Raw genomic sequence first — 21,177 nt, 5'->3', positions numbered from 1 at the left:
TGTCACGAACCGGTCTCTCACCTTTGCGGGTTCTGGGGTTCATCCGTTGCCAGTGCGGTTGCTCGCGGTGCTGTGCGCCCGTGTGGGGACACGGCGTGATCAATGGCACAGGTAATGCAGAGTCTGGGAACTGTGAGTGCGGGGACCAAATGGCCTAAGGCACTGCGGTGTGTCTGCTGTATAGGAGGTGGCCATGTTGGAGACCAAATAGCTAATACTGAGCACTTGTGAAAACACCTGTGAGCAGGTGTAAGCCAATCCCGTGCTTGTGCTGCCTTTAAGTAGGCTGGGATTATGTCACTCTGGGCCAGTGCTTTGTTGTATCAAAGCTGTGCTCTAGCTCTGAACTCTCTCCGTGCATTCCTGTGTGATTCCCGTGGTCCAGATATCGCCTCCGTTCCCAGAGGTCCGTTTGCAGCCTTCACTGCCAAAGATTCACCGGCTCTCCATTGTGCTATCAGTCAATTGCACACCTATTGGAAATACTTGGATTCCCAGTGTCCTGCATGAGGTTACCTTGTCTGTCTGCCTTTCATACAAAGTCTGGAGGATTCCAATTCCCTCAGCTGTTCGTTTGTTCAACTCTGCATTTAACCCATTCATCACCTTGCCATCTACTACAGTTTCACAGTGATCTCCGGAAACCCGCAAGTAACCCAATTCAGTACTTTTATTTTCTATGTTGTCATTACAAGGATAATTCTTCACAGTCTCTCAGTTAACTCTTAAAGCTCCATTGCAAATTCTTACAGTTGATTCTCCATGTCTGCATTAACCAGTTAAACTCAATCTGCAGCTCAGCATCAAAGCTTGTTTATATTTGGACAATTCAACATTTATTCTTCAGCTTGTTTTTGCATATGTTTCCATGAACATTTCTTTTATTTATTTCTGAGTTTTCTCTTGCATATTATTTCTGCCATTCCTGCAATACTTCAGTATAATGATGATTAACAACTAGTCATTTAACTCCTTACTGAATTGTTACTTTAATAAATATATGAAACGGAACTTCCTTCGTCCTCCCTGTTTTCTTCATACCCCAGCACCTACACCTGTGGTTGGTTCCAGGTTAACGGATTCACAAAAACACCCGGACCTGACAGTTATATATTGATTCACGTTTTTCGCATTTATTAAGATATTTACTGTTAATCACAAAATGAGTTGATATGTCCTTAAGAAAAATGTGCAGAGCTGGTCAGAATACTATATTTGCTGAATAATCTTGTTTTAAGGCATGACTTGTACAAGACAAATGCAACATTAAATGTATTGGAAATGTATCCAGGACGGACAAAGCAACACCAGATATATCCAAAGCTAATTGAGAAGAATAAAGAAAGAAATCTTTTGAGTTTATGTCCGAAAGACTGATAAACGAAATAATAACCATTTTCAAGGCTGTCCTAGTTGCCACTTATAACATTGTATGACAATCGATGTATTCAAGACATACATGGTGTATTCTGATTGGCTAAAATGTATTGGCAAGCATAAACCCTTTGTGTTCAAGCTATAAATAATAAAGCCATGACGGCCCTCAAGCGGGTCACTTATGATTTGCTTCGGTTACACAATGAATTTGTGTCATTTTATCATTCATTGACCTCCAACCGGTTGCTAAAGGGGAACAGCATTCTGACTGATGACTGAAGAGAGTTCATAATCCGACCTGAATAGATTTATTACCCTATCACCCTTTAACCGCTTAACTGACAATTTTTTCCCCAAAAGACCGCTCAGAAATTGTTTTTTTTTTTTTTTTATGAGTGAATTAGGTGAAGAACATGAATTTAACCCTATCCAAAATGATTTTAGATTAAAAAAAAGGATTTTTTTTTATACCCCCCCCACCCCCCAATTTCCCCCCAAAAATCATCGGAACATCGTTTGGGAACATCGTGACCATCGGAACATAGGTAACATCGCAGCCATTGCGACTTTATTTTTTAGAGCCCGGACAGCTGCCAAGTACACCGGGGGGGGGGAGCGGGGTGTATGTGTGGCTTGGCGGCGACGATTTACACTTACCAGCGGCCGCTATTGTCTGCAGCTGCTGGAGGGGGGGATCCTGCTATGCTGACCGATCAGCAGTGATCGGCAGTGCGGCAATCAGTAGGGGATAGTGCATGGAGACAGAGAGACCTTCTGGTCCTTCTGACAGCAGCAACGGAGGGAGGTTTCCCTTACCCGCCGCTGCTAACACGGTTTATCTGACTGGTCGCATCCTGTGCGGCCAGGTCAGATAGAGCACTTGCAGGCATGGTCACATCTGATGCGACCATGCCAGGCAGGTGGTTAACACAGGAGGAACTAATGCAGCAGTTGCGTGCGGTGAGGTCAGTGGCTGGGGAGGCACTGGCAGCTAACCATCCTCCTCCTCACCTCCATAGATTGGTGGTGTAGGGGGGGGGGAGAGAAGTGTTGTCCCCCATACATTGCTAAAACCAGCACCAGGCAGAACCAGCCAGGGGGGATAATTCCATAGCAGGGGAGACACTCAGTGTGGGGTCCCCCTGCCATAACATTAATCTGCCACCCAAACTAGTCAGTCCTGGGCTGGAATTCCTCGGAAGTGGGGACCCCAAAAAGTAAAAATGGGGTCCCCCCTCCCGAGCAATAACCAGCACTGGGCTCATAGCCCAGTGCTATGCCCCGCACCCCTGGGGGCGGTGGGGGCATGGTTCATTGTTAATATTGTTCTTTATAGGTGGCCTACAGGTACCAGCAAGCCTGCCCCAGCATGCTGGCACTTGGAGAACCACAAGTGCCAGCATGCCTGGACATAAAGGGCCCGCTGGCACCTGTAAAGAAAATATTAAAATAAAAATACCACGCCATCTTTCAAAAAAAACTTTATTAGTCAGGGTCTTCACCTGGGGGGCGGCGGCCTTTAAGATCTTTTGCATGGCTGCCGCCTCCCCCAGGGCTTCCAGCGTCTTCACCTGGTGGGCTGCGGCTGTTAAGCTCTTTTGCATAGCCGCCGCCCATCCAGGACTTCCGGCATCTTCCGCCGGACTGACGCGCCGCTGCCTCGCGCTGACTTATATAAGTCAGCCGGAGGGGGCGGGGCGATGATGCAGCGAGCTGTGATTGGCTTGCGGCGGCCATCTTGAATTTAAAAAATGACGCTGAGGCGCCATTTTTTAAATTGGTACCGCTCCGCTGCCAAACTCCGCAGAATGGCCTTCCGCTAATACTCTCACCGCCGCCCACACCTCCGCCGCCCCCACACAGCGATGACAGCGGATCCAGTGACAGATCCGCTGGCCAATCACTGTGATCTCACTGACAGGGGCGTGCTTTCATGGGTTGAAAGCACGTCCCTGTATGAAAGCGGCACCTCTTATGATTCCGCTTTCCCCATGTATTTCCAATGGGCTTTTAATGCCCATGGCTAGGCCCCACCTGCGCCCGCCCCTCGCTCCCACACCTTTCCCCATTCACAATGGGACGCGCCACGATCGGTGCCTCCCAAATACACTTAAACAGGGATAATGATTAGATTAATATAAAGCAGATACTTATGACACAGAATATGTGTCATAAGTATCTTCTTTATATTATTTTAATCATTAATGACAGGGGAGGCACTGCCTCCTACCTCCCCTGCCTCCCCTGACTGCATGTCCCTGTAATGCAGGTGATAGCATTAGGTGAACTAACACTATAAAGTCCATTCCCCATTATTATCAATGGGGACTACAGTCTGACCTACTTTAGTCACCCTCCGAAAAGCTTTGTTTTTCACAGTTTGGCCCCAATAACTGTCAGAACCCTATACAGTACTTATTTACAGAGAGGGATTTCCCATTCCCTGCTCCTCCCTGGACAATTGGGATGTCAGGACATGCGCAGAGAACACTATATAGCAGTGGTTCTCAAACTTTTTTGAGTCACGGCACCGTAGAGTATCAGAATGTTTTCCACTACCCCCCGAGGCCAAGAAATTCAGAAAAAAAATATTAAATTACATAAATTGTGTTTATTTGTCATCCTTAGGTTCAGTTATATAGTAAGGGACAGGATTCACTTCTGTTTGAACAGATATTTTATGATCAGATGCCACAAGCGTAGGCGTTTCTATAATGGCTGCAATGTGTGCGGTGCACACGGGCCCCTGGGTCAATGGGGGGCCCACACCGCACCCATTTTTAATACTTACCTTTCTGGAGTCCATCGCCGGGTGCTGCAGTTGCGGATAAATTGCCGCCAAAATGGCCACCACGCATGTGCGGTAGCCAAATTGGTCTCCAGAACATGGCGGGCTCCATGTTTCCGGAGACCTGTGCATGCGTAGTATACTCCGGCACAATGCCGGAGACTACTGCAACGTACAGAGGAGGGGTGTGGGGGTGTGGGGGGGATATGCTGTCGAAGTCGGAAAATATTGCAATACACACACCACATGCAAACACCACACAGATGGCATCCATATATGTACTTAGTCTGGCGTGCGTGCAGCATACTCGCAAATTGCGTACAATCGCCTCCCACGGGAGTGCGCGTACGGGCATGGTATGAGCAATTACAGAAAGATTCTTACTATTAATGCAGAGACATGCCACAGTGCCCAGCCTGTGTCGAGTCACTGTTCACACACACACTAATCTAACCAAACATGCACATCCTTCCAACACAATGTCTTGGTATTCCTATGTTTGAACAGACCCCCTGGTCTGTGAAGAAAGATACACACAAGCCAAACTGTCATTGTTTAATGGAAACCAGGACAATAGGAGACAAATATACTATACAAAGAGCACAGGCCTTGCTGATACAGATCACTAGCAGCTGACAACTTACATGGATCAGAGGTGTAACATTTATACTCAAAATACTCAAAACTCTTGTAATTATATATATATATAAAAATAATAATATTTATATATATATATATATATATATATATATATATATATATATATATATTTATTTGTGTGTATCTTGAGAATGGTTGGTCATTTCAAGTGTAGGATCATGTTGCTTTGAGAGATCGCATGACAGGGTAACCTAATGAACATGGAAATATCTGTCACACATTGCATGTTTCCCAAACTTGGTGCACACATTGCACATAGACTCCCCTTTCCCCTCATGCAACTTTTACTTATTTGCAAGACACAACAAGGGAATTATACACCTTTACAGTATGCGAGGGGACAGTAACTGATCAGAGCATCATGCATGGTATCTACGTGTTCGGATAATTATGAGTAATAATCCGGTGTTGGTTTGGAGAAGATCGCATGTCGTTGCGAATAGTTATTCGCAAAGGCAGATTAAAGGTATATTTGTGTTTATTATGTACTTGGTATGCGGCTGGAATCCAGAGCTACACACCCCTGGATCAAGGCATCGCCCATCTCTTCAAACCGACCAATGACCTCTCCTGTACTGTAAACGACCATCCCTCCAACCAATCAGTGGAGAGCATACGACCCCATTGTATTGTATTTTGGGCAAGGGTATATAAACCTTGCACCTGGGCCGGTCACTCTCTCTCTGCTTTTTAAAAGACTCATAGGTCGTCTTGCCAGACGGCTGGGGACCGGATCCGGGTGGCGCAAGCGACAAAGCGTACGTATCATTGGGTGTGACTCTCTATGATTGAATTGTATTGTGTTGTACCATTATATTTTAACTTATTGTAACCCCCTTTTACAAATATATTATTACTTGTTGCTGCTTTGGACCACAACATACAATCAGATACTGGTGTCGCATTCAGTTTCTGTTGAGCGTTTGTATAGTATAATTGCCACACCTAGAGCTGCCTCGTGCTCTCAGCGTGTCGGTCTGTGTGTATGCACTGAGTGTAAGCTGCACGGCTATTCCGGCTTGTGTACGCTAACTGGGGACAGAGTATTTATTACAGCAGCCGCAGCGGCTTCAGTTACAGTGTGCAATAGGGGTTAGTGGCTGTTTTCCAAGAAGTCTATCGAACTTCTCAATTGGGAACATCGTCCGGCTCGTCTCATACCCGGCTTTTGCATAACAGTACAGGCGCTTGCCAGCAGCAAGGGTGGATTAGCATTATTATATTGTGTTGAGCTATCTTGTGCTGCTGAACCGCGCCTGTACTGCATTGGTTAGGGATGCTGGCGTGAACCGCAAGGACAAAGGAAAAAAAAAAAGCCATTTAAAAGTTTGTTGTTTTTTCTTTTGCACATGTAACTTTGCGTAAAGGCGCACACAGCGTACCCATACTTTGCATCCATCCCACATATTGTTGCCATAGGTTATAACGGTCATTTATAGGTTTGTGTGAAACCGGATACATCTGTGTTGCTATATACATTTTGAAGTAACTGTGTTAATGATATAGTTGTAAGAACACAAAACGCAGCTCTGGCCTAGTCTTTTAGGTTAAAACAGAGCAATTGTGGGGTGTGTTCGTGAGCAACAATAGTTTATATCGCTCACATTTATACTATGTGATTTGTTTTAGTGCGGGCGCACTTTTGTACACGTGGCCCGGACAAAGTACGTGAGCACGCACAAGCGTGAAAAGGCACGTGCGGTTGCGTAATTACGCAAGTTGCGTAAGGTCGCTAACGCCAAGGACAAACCACACAATAGTTCTATTTAAAGGGGAGCGGTTGATGGTGATGAGCATCCAAGCATTGGAAGGAGCACCAACTCGACCAAAACCCCAGGCCCCTGACACATGGAAAAAGTCAAGAGTTTGTTATCTGTGTAAAAGGGAAGGGCATTATGCCAGCAATTGTAACAGCAGACAAAAATTCAGACCCCCCTAGACAAGAACACGAGCAAAGTACCGTATTTTTCGGACCATAAGACGCACCTAGTTTTTAGAGGAGGAAAACAGGAAAAAAAATATTCTGAACCAAATAGTGTAATATAATATTTAATAAACTGGGGGGGGGGGGTCACTTTATTATGGCAAATATTTAAGGGTAAACCTTGGCATTTGCTGAAATTGCGGTAGATCTTTACACACACACACACACACACACACACACACACACACACTCTCTCACAGGTTCCCCGCATCCAGCCTGCATTAAACACACACACACACACACACACACACACTGTAAACACAGGTTCCCCGCGTCCAGCCTGCGTTAACCACTCTGAGAAAGGAAGAGGTGAGGGGGGAGAGCGGGGGGACTCACTTTATTGCCTGTCACAGCCTGTCAGTTTACACTGCCCAAAGCACTCTACTCTGAGGAAGGAATCGGAGGAGGTGAGGGGAGGGAGCGGGGGAGTCACGTGATTCCGGCGCTCTGCTGCCGCGCTCTCAGATGCCGGGCTCTGAGATGACGGCAAAGCAGCAGCAGCAGACAGGACCCGCCGCTACCCGCATCCGATAACTGCTGCCTCTCCCACCCAGTGCGCTCCCACCCAGCGCATTGAGAGCGCTCCATAAGGTTTTTATTGCTCTGCATATGTATTATTTGGACCATAAGACGCATGTACTTTTCCCCCCACATTTTTTTGGGGAGAAAAAGTGCGTCTTATGGTCCGAAAAATACGGTAATTATACACATAGAGGAGATCAGGGATCATACAGGAGAGAGTACGAGCCGCATAGAGGGGAAACAAGGAGGTATCCACCACGGGAGGACTAGCGAACCCCCGAAGACTTACCGTTATCCCCCTCACATATCATAGCCGCCAACGCCCAAAGGGTGGGTCCACGGCCCCAATAGAGGTTAGGCCACACCTGTAGTCTGCAGCCTGTGAAGCTGATCGCTGGCCCTGGGAATGAACTGGAGGTCTTGGTCAAAGTATCAGGAACACTACAACCATTTCTTGTAGATACAGGGGCGGCCAGATCTGTACTCAAAGCTCCAACCAATTTACTGACCACGGGCAAAACCATTTCGGCTATGGGAGTAACAGGAACGGTGCAACACTACCCTTTGAGTAGACCGGCAGAGATTACGATAGGGCCCCTGCAGACCAAACACTCTTTTCTGCTGGCTGCATCGGCTCCGACTAATCTGTTTGGCAGAGATTTATTGTGTAAAAGTACGTGAGCACGCACAAGCGTGAAAAGGCACGAGCGGTTGCGTAATTACGCAAGTTGCGTAAGATCGCTAACGCCAAGGACAAACCACACAATAGTTCTATTTAAAGCGGAGTAGTAGATGTTTATCTACAAATAGCACATAACTATCCGGTTTCAAACGCAGATTAGAATAACATTGATAAAGTGTGTTACCTCTAGGGAAAGCCATCAGTTAACAGGAAAGGATATTTTTCTGATCAGAAAACTATAGAGTGTTAGTGTGGGCTGAAAAAGGTGTGAATGTATTGAACTCAGCTTGGTGAACTCGGTGAAACTCGGTGAACTTGGTGAGCACGGTCTAGGTGAACACGTGCAACGGAGTGTGATAAAGCTTTGTGAAGTTGTTGTTTTAAAGGTTTTTTTTCTTGGTATTACACTCCGGCTGTTTTGGAGCACAGTGTGAAGACTCCAGTGATCCTACAACTTATAGATAGCAAGTGTCTATAGGCGGTACGATTGGACCGCACGGTTGTGTGAGCGATACGTGGCGCAACGTGATACGAAGTTTTGCATATTTGTGCGTAAATCTCGTCATCATACGCGTTGTGTAAAGCACATGCAAGCGTGATTTGTGTAAAAATTGTCTTTTAGGCAGATATTCACTGGGTACGGTAAGTTACTCCTAAAGGCCCAGGGGATATAGGCCGAAGTAGGGCCTGCACTGGCTACGCGTGTCTGCTAAATAGGGCGGATCCGTGGTAATCGGAGCAGAAGAAGTTAGTGGAAGAACTTTGAGGACTTCCACCGTTAGACTACTGTGTTTGGAGCATTTTAGGAAGTTTTCCAGTGTTAAAAGGGTCCTCAGTCAGGGTTCAGACAGCAGAATTGAGACCCAGGGGGTCAGCTCGGTTGGTAATGTGGGGGAAGTATGGTCCCCACACTGAGACCTTTTGTGATGAATGGACACGAATGACTGTGGGGGATAAAGCATCATTTCCTGGGATAGGTAGTTTTGATCCAGAGGTACTACACAATGTAAGGATTAGAATATGTCTGCTCAAATCCAGAAAGCAAAGGGTAAGGCATACAGATTGTTTAAACTTGTGGCAACAAGAGGGGGATGTGCAAAGGGAGCTTGCTCGCACAGCAAGTTCCAAACCAGGCAGAAGCGTGAATGCGACAGCACCACCACCACCATATGTTGATGGAGAGAAGAGTGTCACCACCAATGATACAAAGGTAGAGGTCAGGGAAATGCGCAGCGAATGTATTAAAACTAACGCTTGTACCTTGTACCCTGTTTCACCTTCTCCCCAAGATTACAGCAACGTAGAGGATGAGCCTAGCATGATCTCAGCCCTTGCCCTGGCTGCCACCATACACGACACAAGGGTGGGCATTGCCCAACCACCAAGGGCAGTGGCCACATCAGCCAGTGAGGGGGCAGATGAGATCGTGGCGACTGGTAAGTACGGTACCGTCCATTATGCAGAAACAGTGACTTCCCGTATTGTAGAGACAAACAAGAAAGATGTGGTTGAGTTGCATCCAGTTAGGGTGATTGCAGTCCCTAACGGGAGAACTGACACTCAGGGGGTGACCCCAATCAGGAACATTGCAATGTACTGTCCCTGGTCCCGTATGGAGCGGAGGTCAATTATGGCAGAATTCCCTGACCCCAGAAAGGATTTAGTCGGATGCCAGAAATATATAAAAGATTTAGGACTTTCCCAAGAACCCACAAACAAAGATTGGCGGACAGTGTTGCGAGCGAGTCTCCCCTCTAACATTGACATCCCAAAATTTATTACAGACTGCAACCTAGATGCAGAAGTGCCACTCACTGATGCTTACAATCAGGAGAATGTCAGGCAAATCAATATACAACTAGGTTTGTATTTCCCAGCCGTAGTTAGATGGAATAAGATTTTTTCCATAAGACAGAAAGAGAATGAACTGGCATCCGAATATTTCCACAGAGCTTTGATGGAAATGGCTAAATTCACTGGGGTTGAGGATATTAGAGACAATGTCAACCACAGGGAAGTAGCTGTCTCTGTATTAATGGAGGGATTGAAGGAGGCACTGAAAACCAGGGTGCAAACTTATATGCCAAACTGGAGGGGTATTATGGTGACTGCACTTAGGGAATCAGCACTGGAGCAAGACCGTAATATCCAGAAAACCAGGGAGGCACAAGGGGAGCGGTTGATGGTGATGAGCATCCAAGCATTGGAAGGAGCACCAACTCGACCAAAACCCCAGGCCCCTGACACATGGAAAAAGTCAAGAGTTTGTTATCTGTGTAAAAGGGAAGGGCATTATGCCAGCAATTGTAACAGCAGACAAAAATTCAGACCCCCTAGACAAGAACACGAGCAAAGTAATTATACACATAGAGGAGTTCAGGGATCATACAGGAGAGAGTACGAGCCGCATAGAGGGGAAACAAGGAGGTATCCACCACGGGAGGACTAGCAGACCCCTCACATATCATAGCCGCCAACGCCCAAAGGGTGGGTCCACGGCCCCAATAGAGGTTAGGCCACACCTGTAGTCTGCAGCCTGTGAAGCTGATCGCTGGCCCTGGGAATGAACCGGAGGTCTTGGTCAAAGTATCAGGAACACTACAACCATTTCTTGTAGATACAGGGGCGGCCAGATCTGTACTCAATGCTCCAACCAATTTACTGACCACGGGCAAAACCATTTCGGCTATGGGAGTAACAGGAATGGTGCAACACTACCCTTTGAGTAGACCGGCAGAGATTACGATAGGGCCCCTGCAGACCAAACACTCTTTTCTGCTGGCTGCATCGGCTCCGACTAATCTGCTCGGCAGAGATTTATTGTGTAAAATGCGGTGTGTCATATATTGTACTCCTGAGGGTGTCTTCTTGGATATACCCGAGAATCACATTCAAGAAGTGCAAGATATATTAGACACCCTTCAAAGGCTAATGTCGCACTCTGCTGTTATAGACAAGTGTCCATCAAAGGTAGAGGAAATGATCTCACAAATACCGGGTTCCCTTTGGACCAGAGATGGACAAGACACTGGATTGATGGCGAATGTAGCTCCAGTAGTAGTGCAAGTAAAAGATGGTAGGATAGCTCCAAAAATCCCTCAGTATCCTAGAATTAGGAGTGTACCCCGTCATAGAGCGGTTGCTACAACAGGGCGTCCTAGTCAGGACGTCCAGCACAGCCAATAGTCCCATCTTCCCTGTGAAAAAGAGTGGGGGAGGGGTTACCGGCTAGTGCAGGATTTAAGAGGGGTGAACAAAATAGTTGAGAGTCAATTCCCCGTAGTGCCCAATCCAGCTGTCATCTTGATGCAGATCCCCGCAACCTCTTCATACTTCACCGTCATTGATCTCTGTTCTGCCTTCTTTTCTGTTCCTCTCCACCCCGACAGTCAGTACCTTTTCGCCTTCTCTTACAGGGGGAGTACAGTACACCTGGACTCGTCTTCCCCAAGGTTTCATTGACAGCCCAAGTATCTTCTCCCAAGCACTGCATGACTGTTTGCAATCCTTTCAACCTGAAAATGGCTCAGTGCTAATACAGTATGTTGATGACTTATTGTTGTGCTCTGACTCATTTGAAACGTCCTTGGCAGATACGAAGCAGCTGCTGCTTCACCTCTCCCAGACAGGACACAAGGTTTCAAAGGATAAATTACAGTTGTGCAGTAAAAGGGTGAGGTATTTGGGGCATTGCTTGACACAAGGACAACGACACCTCACTGCTGATAGGATAGAAGCGATTCGCAACATGACTCTGCCACAAACCCAGCAACAGATCCACACTTTCCTAGGAATGTGTGGGTACTGCCGAAACTGGATCCCAGGGTTCTCCATACTGGCTTTACCTTTGCAAGAGATGGTCTCTTCAAACAAACCAGATCGGATTTCGCACACAGATGAGTCCAAACTGGCATTTGAGAGACTCAAACAGTGCCTATCACAGGCACCTGCATTAGGTATGCCAGATTATGGGAAACCCTTTGCATTGTACGGTACAGAGAGTGCTGGGTGTGCGGCAGGTGTTTTAACACAGAAACATGGTGATGCCAGCAGACCAGTAGCATACTACAGTGCACAGTTGGACACTGTAGCATGGTCTCTCCCCACATGCTTGCGAAGTGTTGCAGCGATAGCTTTGCTAGTGAGTAAGAGCGAAGACGTAGTGTTAGGACACAACCTGACCGTCCATACACCTCATGCAGTATCAGCCTTACTGAACTCTGCCCAAACCAGACATGTCTCATCTGCGCGGTTTACAAGGTGGGAATTATCACTAATTGCCCCTGTAAACATCACCATTAAGAGATGCAGCACACTAAATCCTGCAACTTATCTGCCAAGTGTGCCTGGACAGACACAAAGGGTGGAGGATGAGAATGATGGTGAAGGAGGATTTAGTGCAGACACTGATACACATGATTGTATGGAATATCTGAACCAGACTTTCACTGCGAGACCTGACATTAGTGACAACCCACTGGAAAACGTAGATTTTACCTTCTACACTGACGGTAGTTGCCACAGACAGATGGACTCGGGAGACCTGTGCACTGGGTACGCAGTTGTAGACGACAGAAGTATCATAGAAGCTGAGCCCCTGGGCCCACCGCACTCAGCACAAGTTGCTGAGCTGGTCGCCCTAACCAGAGCGTGTGAATTGGCCAAGGGTAAGTCAGCTAATATATACACAGATTCTAGGTATGCCTTTGGAGTGGTACATTATTTTGGGGCCCTATGGGGCCTCAGAAATTTCATGACAGCAGCTGGCACACCCGTGGCGCATGCGACCCACATCAAAAGATTGCTATCAGCAATACAAGACCCCGACAGAGTGGCTGTTATCAAGTGCAAAGCCCACATTTACAGTCAAGACCCAGTGTCACTTGGTAACAGCCGGGCAGACGAAGCTGCCAAGGCAGCAGCAAGTTCAGCCACACTAACCAACATCACACCACTGATGACATTTAACACAATAAGCACACAACAACTCATTGAAATGCAAGATTTGTGTTCCCTGCAGGAGAAGTCCGTCTGGAAGGCGAAGGGATATGGAAGAGAGTCTTCGGGCCTCTGGACAGATGGGCACGGTAAGCCAGTGGCCCCCAGAGCATATCTTCCAAGCTTAGCTGAGGCGGCACACGGTCTGACTCATCTAGGTAAAGAGGGTATGTGTAAACTGGTGAGAGCCTACTGGTGTGCGCCAGGATTCTCTTCTCATGCGGGTTAGAGAGCAATGACATGTCTTACTTGCTTGAGGAAGAATATTGGAAAGTCAATACCAACAGAACCATCCCATATCCCTCCGACAGACGGCCCTTTTCAGGTAATACAAATTGACTTCATACAGTTACCACCCTGTAGGAATTTAAAATATGTATTAGTCTGTATTGATGTGTTTTCCAATTGGGTAGAAGCGTTCCCTGCTGCCACAAATACTGCTACGTTCACTGCAAAGAAAATTGTGCAGGAATTTGTGTGTAGATATGGTATCCCTATAATAATTGAAAGTGATAGGGGTACCCATTTTACAGGTGAAGTCTTTCAGGTCATGTGCAAACTGATGGGTATTAATAGCAAGCTACATACTCCGTACCGGCCACAGGCGAGCGCAAAGGTGGAGAGAATGAATAGCACTATTAAGAACAAGCTTAGCAAAGTGATGGCTGAAACTGTATTGTTGTGGCCAGAGGCATTGCCACTAGTGTTGTACAGCATCAGAACCACTCCCAGGTCACCACTTAACCTATCACCCTTTGAAGTTCTTTTTGGGCGACAACCTCACGTAATGATTGACCCCCAGGATGATTTGAAATGTAATAACGAAGTGACTGTGCAATATTTGGTTAGGATGAGCCAGCAGCTCAGAAATCAACAAAGAAATCTAAAGCTGGTGATTCCTGACCTACCAAACAGTAATTGTCATGACATTGAACCTGGGGATTATGTGATGATTCGAAATTTCTTACGCTCAGGTTGCCTCATAGACAGGTGGGAAGGACCATACCAAGTTTTGTTAACCAGCACAACAGCATTGAAGGTTGCCGAGAGAGAGACTTGGGTCCACTCGTCCCATTGCAAGAAGGTCGCTGACCCGGAGAAGACTCGTGACAAAGAGCAGGTGGAAGAGAACCTCGTATCACTAGAGTGCTTGTTCCGGGAAAGTTGAGAGGCAGGACTGTTGAAAAGCATCTGAGCACGGAGAGTAACGAGAGTTAGAACGGTTGTCGTACCATTTTCTTTTTTCACCTCCCCCTGCATTTTTCCTTTCTTTTCTCCTTCTTATTTTTCCTCCTTTCCCCTAACGAAATGGATCGGTTATAAGAGACTGCGTTTCGGGTTCTGTTAGTGACTTTGGTTTTAATAAGGACAACTTGTTTTTGTGAGGGTCCCAGAGAGGTGGAGCAAGGATCTGGAGTGAGTTCTGATGGAGAGTACGGGTTGGTAGGACCCCAGGATCAGCGTATCACTTTCACCAAGGCTAGCATCAGAAAAAGGAAATCCACAACCCGGAACCCAACTCATCAATCACCAAAAATGTCATTTTATTGTTGTATGTACCGTTACATGTCTTCTGTTCATCTCTGTAGGGCTAGGTTAGTGAAACACACATAGTCATTAGATAATAGGGACACATAATTGCTCACACATATGGATCCCCATGATGTATCATCAGATAAATGTGCTCCCCATTTATCATATAGCTCGGTGGAGTTTGTTGGACCATGTACAGACCCTTAATACGGGATGAGAAGGAATATAATGAATACTTCGCAAAGCCTAGAAGCTAGTGATGCACGATGATACATCCCCCTCAGGCAGTTACTCATACATACAAGTTTTTCCTATCACACTAGGCCATCCATTTCTCACCTATGACCTTTTCTCCCTCTTCCAAGGTACATACTCGCCCATTGTAATGTATAGCATGTAAATATTTTTTTCTTTTCTGTTATTAATATTAGTGGCAGTTATTGTTGACTGCCAAAGGGTGGACTGTCGAAGTCGGAAAATATTGCAATACACACACCACATGCAAACACCACACAGATGGCATCCATATATGTACTTAGTCTGGCGTGCGTGCAGCATACTCGCAAATTGCGTACAATCGCCTCCCACAGGAGTGCGCGTACGGGCGTGGTATGAGCAATTACAGAAAGATTCTTACTATTAATGCAGAGACATGCCACAGTGTCCAGCCTGTGTCGAGTCACTGTTCACACACACACTAATCTAACCAAACATGCACATCCTTCCAACACAATGTCTTGGTATTCCAATGTTTGAACAGACCCCCTGGTCTGTGAAGAAAGATACACACAAACCAAACTATCATTGTTTAATGGAAACCAGGACAATAGGAGACAAATATACTATACAAAGAGCACAGGCCTTGCTGATACAGATCACTAGCAGCTGACAACTTACATGGATCAGAGGTGTAACATTTATAGTCAAAACTCTTGGAATTTATATATATATATATATATATATATATATATATATATATATATATATATATATATATGTGTGTATCTTGAGAATGGTTGGTCATTTCATGTGTAGGATCATGTTGCTTTGAGAGATCGCATGACAGGCTAACTTAATGAACATGGAAATATCCGTCACACATTGCATGTTTCCCAAACTTGGTGCACACATTGCACATAGACTCCCCTTTCCCCTCATGCAACTTTTACTTATTTGCAAGGCACAACAAGGGAATTATACACCTTTACAGTATGCGAGGGGACAGTAACTGATCAGAGCATCATGCATGGTATCTACGTGTTCGGATAATTATGAGTAATAATCCGGTGTTGGTTTGGAGAAGATCGCATGTCGTTGCGAATAGTTATTCACAAAAGCAGATTAAAGGTATATTTGTGTTTATTATGTACTTGGTATGCGGCTGGAATCCAGAGCTACACACCCCTGGATCAAGGCATCGCCCATCTCTTCAAACCGACCAATGACCTCTCCTGTACTGTAAACGACCATCCCTCCAACCAATCAGTGGAGAGCATACAACCCCATTGTATTGTATTTTGGGCAAGGGTATATAAACCTTGCACCTGGGCCGGTCACTCTCTCTCTGCTTTTTAAAAGACTCATAGGTCGTCTTGCCAGACGGCTGGGGACCGGATCCGGGTGGCGCAAGCGAAAAAAGCGTACGTATCATTGGGTGTGACTCTCTCTCTGTGATTGAATTGTATTGTGTTGTACCATTATATTTTAACTTATTGTAACCCCCCTTTACAAATATATTATTACTTGTTGCTGCTTTGGACCACAACATACAATCAGATACTGGTGTCGCATTCAGTTTCTGTTGAGCGTTTGTATAGTATAATTGCCACACCTAGAGCTGCCTCGTGCTCTCAGCGTGTCGGTCTGTGTGTATGCACTGAGTGTAAGCTGCACGGCTATTCCGGCGTGTGTACGCTAACTGGGGACAGAGTATTTATTACAGCAGCCGCAGCGGCTTCAGTTACAGTGTGCAATAGGGGTTAGTGGCTGTTTTCCAAGAAGTCTATTGAACTTCTCAATGCACACGGGCCCCCTCCTCTGTTAAAACGCCCCTAGCCACAAGCACTAGTTTTTCTATTGACCGTAAATAATTTTAATTGGTCCTGAACCACCAACTTAGGGCACCCCTGAAAGTTCCCCGAGGCACCCCAGGGTGCCAGTTTGAGAACCACTACTATATAGTGATAAATTCACTACAAACTGAAGTTGAATAACCTCACAATATGCAGCGATAGGAAATTATACTTTTCAGGGCCCCACTACCACCTATGTTAAACGGGTGGTCTTCAGTATGCCGAATGTCGGGATCCCGGCGCACAGTATACCGGCGCCGGAATCCCGACACCCGGCATACCGACAGCTATTCTCCCTCGTGGGGGTCCACGACCCCCCTGGAGGGAGAATAAAATAGTGTGGCGCGCCACCGTGCCCGCAGCGTGGCTAGCGCAGCGAGCCCGCAAGGGGCTCCTTTGCACTCGCCACGCTGTCGGTATGCCGGCGGTCGGGCTCCCGGCGCCGGTATGCTGGTTGCCGGGAGCCGGCATACCGTACTACACCCATGTTAAACATACCCCTAACGTACAATACAGGTTATGCTAACCCTCACATATAGTTACCGAAGGGCCAAGTGACCATAGTGCATAGAAAAACAGTTATTTTTATATATTATTAATTGACCCACAGCCTGTCTAATAGGGTCAGAACATGACTGCCCTGAAAGAGCCCAGCTTGCAAACACTTAAAACAGGCTTTCCCAACCACGGTCCTCAAGGCACACTAACAGTGCATGTTTTAGTGATATCCAGGCTTCAGCACAGGTGACTTAATTAGTAGCTCAGTTATTTTGATTTAACCATCTGTGCTGCAGCCTGGATATCACTAAAACTTGCACTGTTGGTGTGCCTTGAGGACCGTGGTTGGGAAAGCCTGACTTAAAACCTAGAGAGAGGTAAAAGGAGTTAGTGAAGCCAGGGAGCCACAAATATGACATGAAACTATAAAACATAGGTCTGCAAACTCGGTCCTCATTACCCCACACAGTGCATGTTTTGCAGGTCTCCTCTCAGAATCACAAGTGAAATAATTAACTCTCCCTGCGGACCTTTTAAAATGTGTCTGTGAGTAATTTATACACCTGTGCACCTGCTGGGTTACCAGCAAAACATGCACTGTGTGGGGTCCTGAGGACCGAGTTTGCAGACCTATGCTATAAAAAGTATGAATGGGACATTCGTCGTGGAAGGGTTTCAATGTAGAAAAAAAAAAGTCCAAACAGGTGAGACCATCTTGGACGCTGGCCTGTTACCCACATGGGGGAAACCAGCAGATCTAGGGTGTTCCATCAAATAGAATGCTGACTATAAATGTTTCCCAGGTAATGTCTCACAAAAAGACATTTTGTAGTTTTGGGTGGATTTAATGTTTATATATTTGAGGTGGCCTGAGATACATTCTAGTTTCTCATGTCCATACATTAACATTACCCTCTGTAAAGCTTTCCTGTATTTCAGCATAGCTCATCATATGGATCAGTGATCTCTATATTAGAAGCACTCTCTGTCTGGAACAGACAATGAAAGAATGTAAAAATGGCTGTTTGGAAATTAATTTTGGATAGGAGCTTTATATGGGGCGTTGTAGGGGGTCTTAGCAAGACTTCCTATAGAGAGTGGATGGCGCAGAAGGAATTGACTAGCTGCAGCATTTAGAGCAGGAGAGGGAGTCTGGGAGGGGGGAAGGCAGGCTTCCATGTTGTGCTCTTCCAGGAACATAATAGCGATGATGTGAATGAATAAAACAATTGATAGAAACATGGGCCTAATTCTAATTCAGACCTGATCGTAGCAGCAAATTTGTTAGCAGATGGGCAAAACCTAGGGGGTAATTCAGACTTGATCGTAGATATGATAAATTTAGCACCTCTACGATCACTTTCACAGACATGCGGGGGGCGCCCAGCACAGGGCTAGTCCGCCCTGCATGTCTGGCTCTGCCCCCTCCCCCACACAGTTACAAAGGCATCACACGGCGCTTTTGTACCTGAAGAGTAGCTCCCTACCAGCGCAGCTCCTGTCGCTCTCCGGGTCGCAGTGGCCGCGTGTGATGTCACGCAGCTGCCGTGGCCGCGCCCCCCCCCCCCCACAGTTCGGGCACACCTGCTTTGCCCCGGCCGCGCCCCCAAAACGGCGGCCCAACGCCGCCGGCCCGCCCCCGCCAAGCGAACGCCTCTGCCTGTCAATCAGCGGGTGAAGTGAGCGACCTGCTAGATTGAGCCTGCATGCAGACCAATCTAGCACCAGCGATAGCGATGCGCAGCTATCGCTGTGGGGGGTACACACGGAGTGATCACTGCTTAAAATCTAAGCAATCTAGTAAGTCTGCTTAGATTTTAAGCAGCGATCGCTCCGTGTGTACCCCCCTTAACACATACTGGGGGCGGTTTATAAATCAGAACTTGACCTCAAACACCATAAAGGCGGTACATACAGTACATGAGATTATTATGCTAAAACTGCTTCGCATTGCTAACCTCACCTGTATGCAAATCAGAATATTTTATAAATAGATAATTTTCCTTTAAATTGTGGCAAACGGGAATTCTACTGTAGTATTGCCATCATGTACAGCAGTGTTTCCCAACCTCGGTCCTCAAGGACACTAACAGTCCTGGTTTTAGTGATATCCAGGCTTGAACACAGGTGACTTAATTAGTACCTCAGTTATTTTGATTTAACCATCTGTGCTGCAGCCTGGATATCACTAAAACCTGCACTGTTGGTGTGTCTTGAGGACCGCGGTTGGGAATGCCTGATCTTACAGTTTACCAAATGAGCAGATGCATGCTCCATATGGGATCCGGTTAAAATCCCAGCAGTCGGGATCCATATATTTCACTATTCATTTGCTTTATGTCTTTCCCTGCCTACAGACACAATGTACAGTATGTGTTACTGGCTGTTCTATGCAGAGGTCAGAGTGAGGGTTCAACACTTATTTGAGGGCTATTCAGACCTCAAACTGGTATGTCACACGTAAGTAACATACTAACGCTGTAAATATTTTGCCTTACCCCAGGATGATATGTACGCAGAGGCTGATTAAATGGGGTCCTAGGCAAGGAACACTTGTCAAAAAAACAAACCGAATACTCCTAAAATTAGGTAAGGGTAATCTGGGCCTTTCAGTGCCCACTGGTCCCAAGTTTGCAAAATGGATGACCTCTTTCTGTATACCTGTGAAAAGGTCACCGTTTACAGTATATATCTTGTGAAGAATAAAGAATATTTCTCAGTACCGCAATCTGTGTGTGCTGCGCAGCAGCATGAAAACCCATTGCTAGGCAACCAAGTCACCACCCAGGAATTACATATTCATGGCTAGGCATACCCGTCTCTTTAAATCATACAGCTTCTGTGGTTGATTAAACAAAGTGAAATGTAGGCTTGAAGTCAGCCAGCCACAGAACCTGTGTAATTCATGAGTGTCTCGGTTTAAAGGGGTAGTGTTAGATTACAGATACCATATAATGTACAACAATTTATGTTAATGCCACATCACAACTTACCTTTAGAAAGCATTAAAATCACTGATTTTACTAACACAGGCAAATCTCAAACTTTTTTCTCACCAATTCTGATGCCTAGTATCTAATTGTGTTTAGGTTTCCATTTTTCATGCAAATAGAAGTTCTTTAAAATAACACCACATCTACGTGTAGAATTATGAACAGCTAAAAATAACATTTGTACAATTCTGTTAATTCAAAACAAAGTAGCCGCTGTTTGGTAGTAAATACCTCCTTTTTTGTTTGTGCATATCATAGGCTTTCTGTGTACAGTAAGCTGAGCGCTTTGAACTAGCCATCCATTCGGTGTAAGAGACCCCTGAACACAGAAAGCTTACACAATCAAGTTTGACACAGGTCTGTGATTAATGAATTAATTGGATAATTACCTGGCTCTGTTACATCAATGACCCTTTCCATATAAACCACAGAGAAATCCCCATATGATAAATGATATATTTCTGTAACATAATACCAAGGTACTCACTGAGACAATTTAGGTTGAGCTGCTGCTATGCCTCTTGCAGATGGGTGTCTGGTCCACACCTGCCTTGTCACAGACTTCATGGATAATGCTTGCTGTGTATGATGTCTCTCTCACTCCCCTTCACCCACACCCTCCACTGTAATGATGAGTGACCTCAGGGTATGGCTGCAAATTCCCACTCCCAGCAGTGTGGAAATAAATAGAAGCACAGGTCAAGCCTGTTTTATTATCACTGCTCTCTACTCCTCTCCCCCCTGCTCAGATCTCTATAAGTGCATGTCAGTCACCCTGCCAGCCTCTGCGTGCACCAGGGTGCTGCATTGCATTGGATACATGATGTAAGCAGCACACAGAGGATTCAGCCACGTCTTCTTATCAGATGGGCTAGTGTGGAGCTATAGGTGAAAGATCACTAGCAGTGTCATATTGCCCAAGGCTCCTTTTAATCAGTGCTAAGCAGCTTCTTGTGTCCATGTGCTGTAGAACTATAAGTACCAGCATGCTCTCCCAGACTCTGGCAAGTCATGATGACACTTGTAGTTCCACAGCAGCTGGAGAGAAAAAACAATAATAACAACAACAC

At 46.0% G+C, this 21,177-nt stretch overlaps 1 protein-coding gene across 8 annotated transcripts in view; it reads right to left on the bottom strand.

The window, feature by feature from the left end:
- The window catches only part of CIDEC (cell death inducing DFFA like effector c), a 92,830-nt gene that overhangs the window by 34,347 nt on the left and 37,306 nt on the right, over positions 1–21,177 (bottom strand). Inside the window, exon 1 of one of the 8 annotated variants that reach the window (XM_063940957.1) lies at positions 20,595–21,069. The exons of 4 other annotated variants lie outside the window; for them this stretch is intronic. In XM_063940957.1, the coding sequence (XP_063797027.1) occupies positions 20,595–20,674 (80 nt within the window). In that variant the 5' untranslated portion in view covers positions 20,675–21,069. Of the gene's footprint in view, positions 1–20,338; positions 20,421–20,594; positions 21,070–21,177 lie in introns of those variants that run through there. 3 more of the 8 variants (XM_063940959.1, XM_063940960.1, XM_063940958.1) reach the window with 3 other exon arrangements.

The sequence above is a fragment of the Pseudophryne corroboree genome, chromosome 9, assembly GCF_028390025.1.
Source record: "Pseudophryne corroboree isolate aPseCor3 chromosome 9, aPseCor3.hap2, whole genome shotgun sequence".
Lineage (NCBI taxonomy): Eukaryota > Metazoa > Chordata > Amphibia > Anura > Myobatrachidae > Pseudophryne > Pseudophryne corroboree.
Note: the sequence above shows the minus strand (reverse complement) of the source record. Positions and strands in the feature narration are given on the sequence as shown.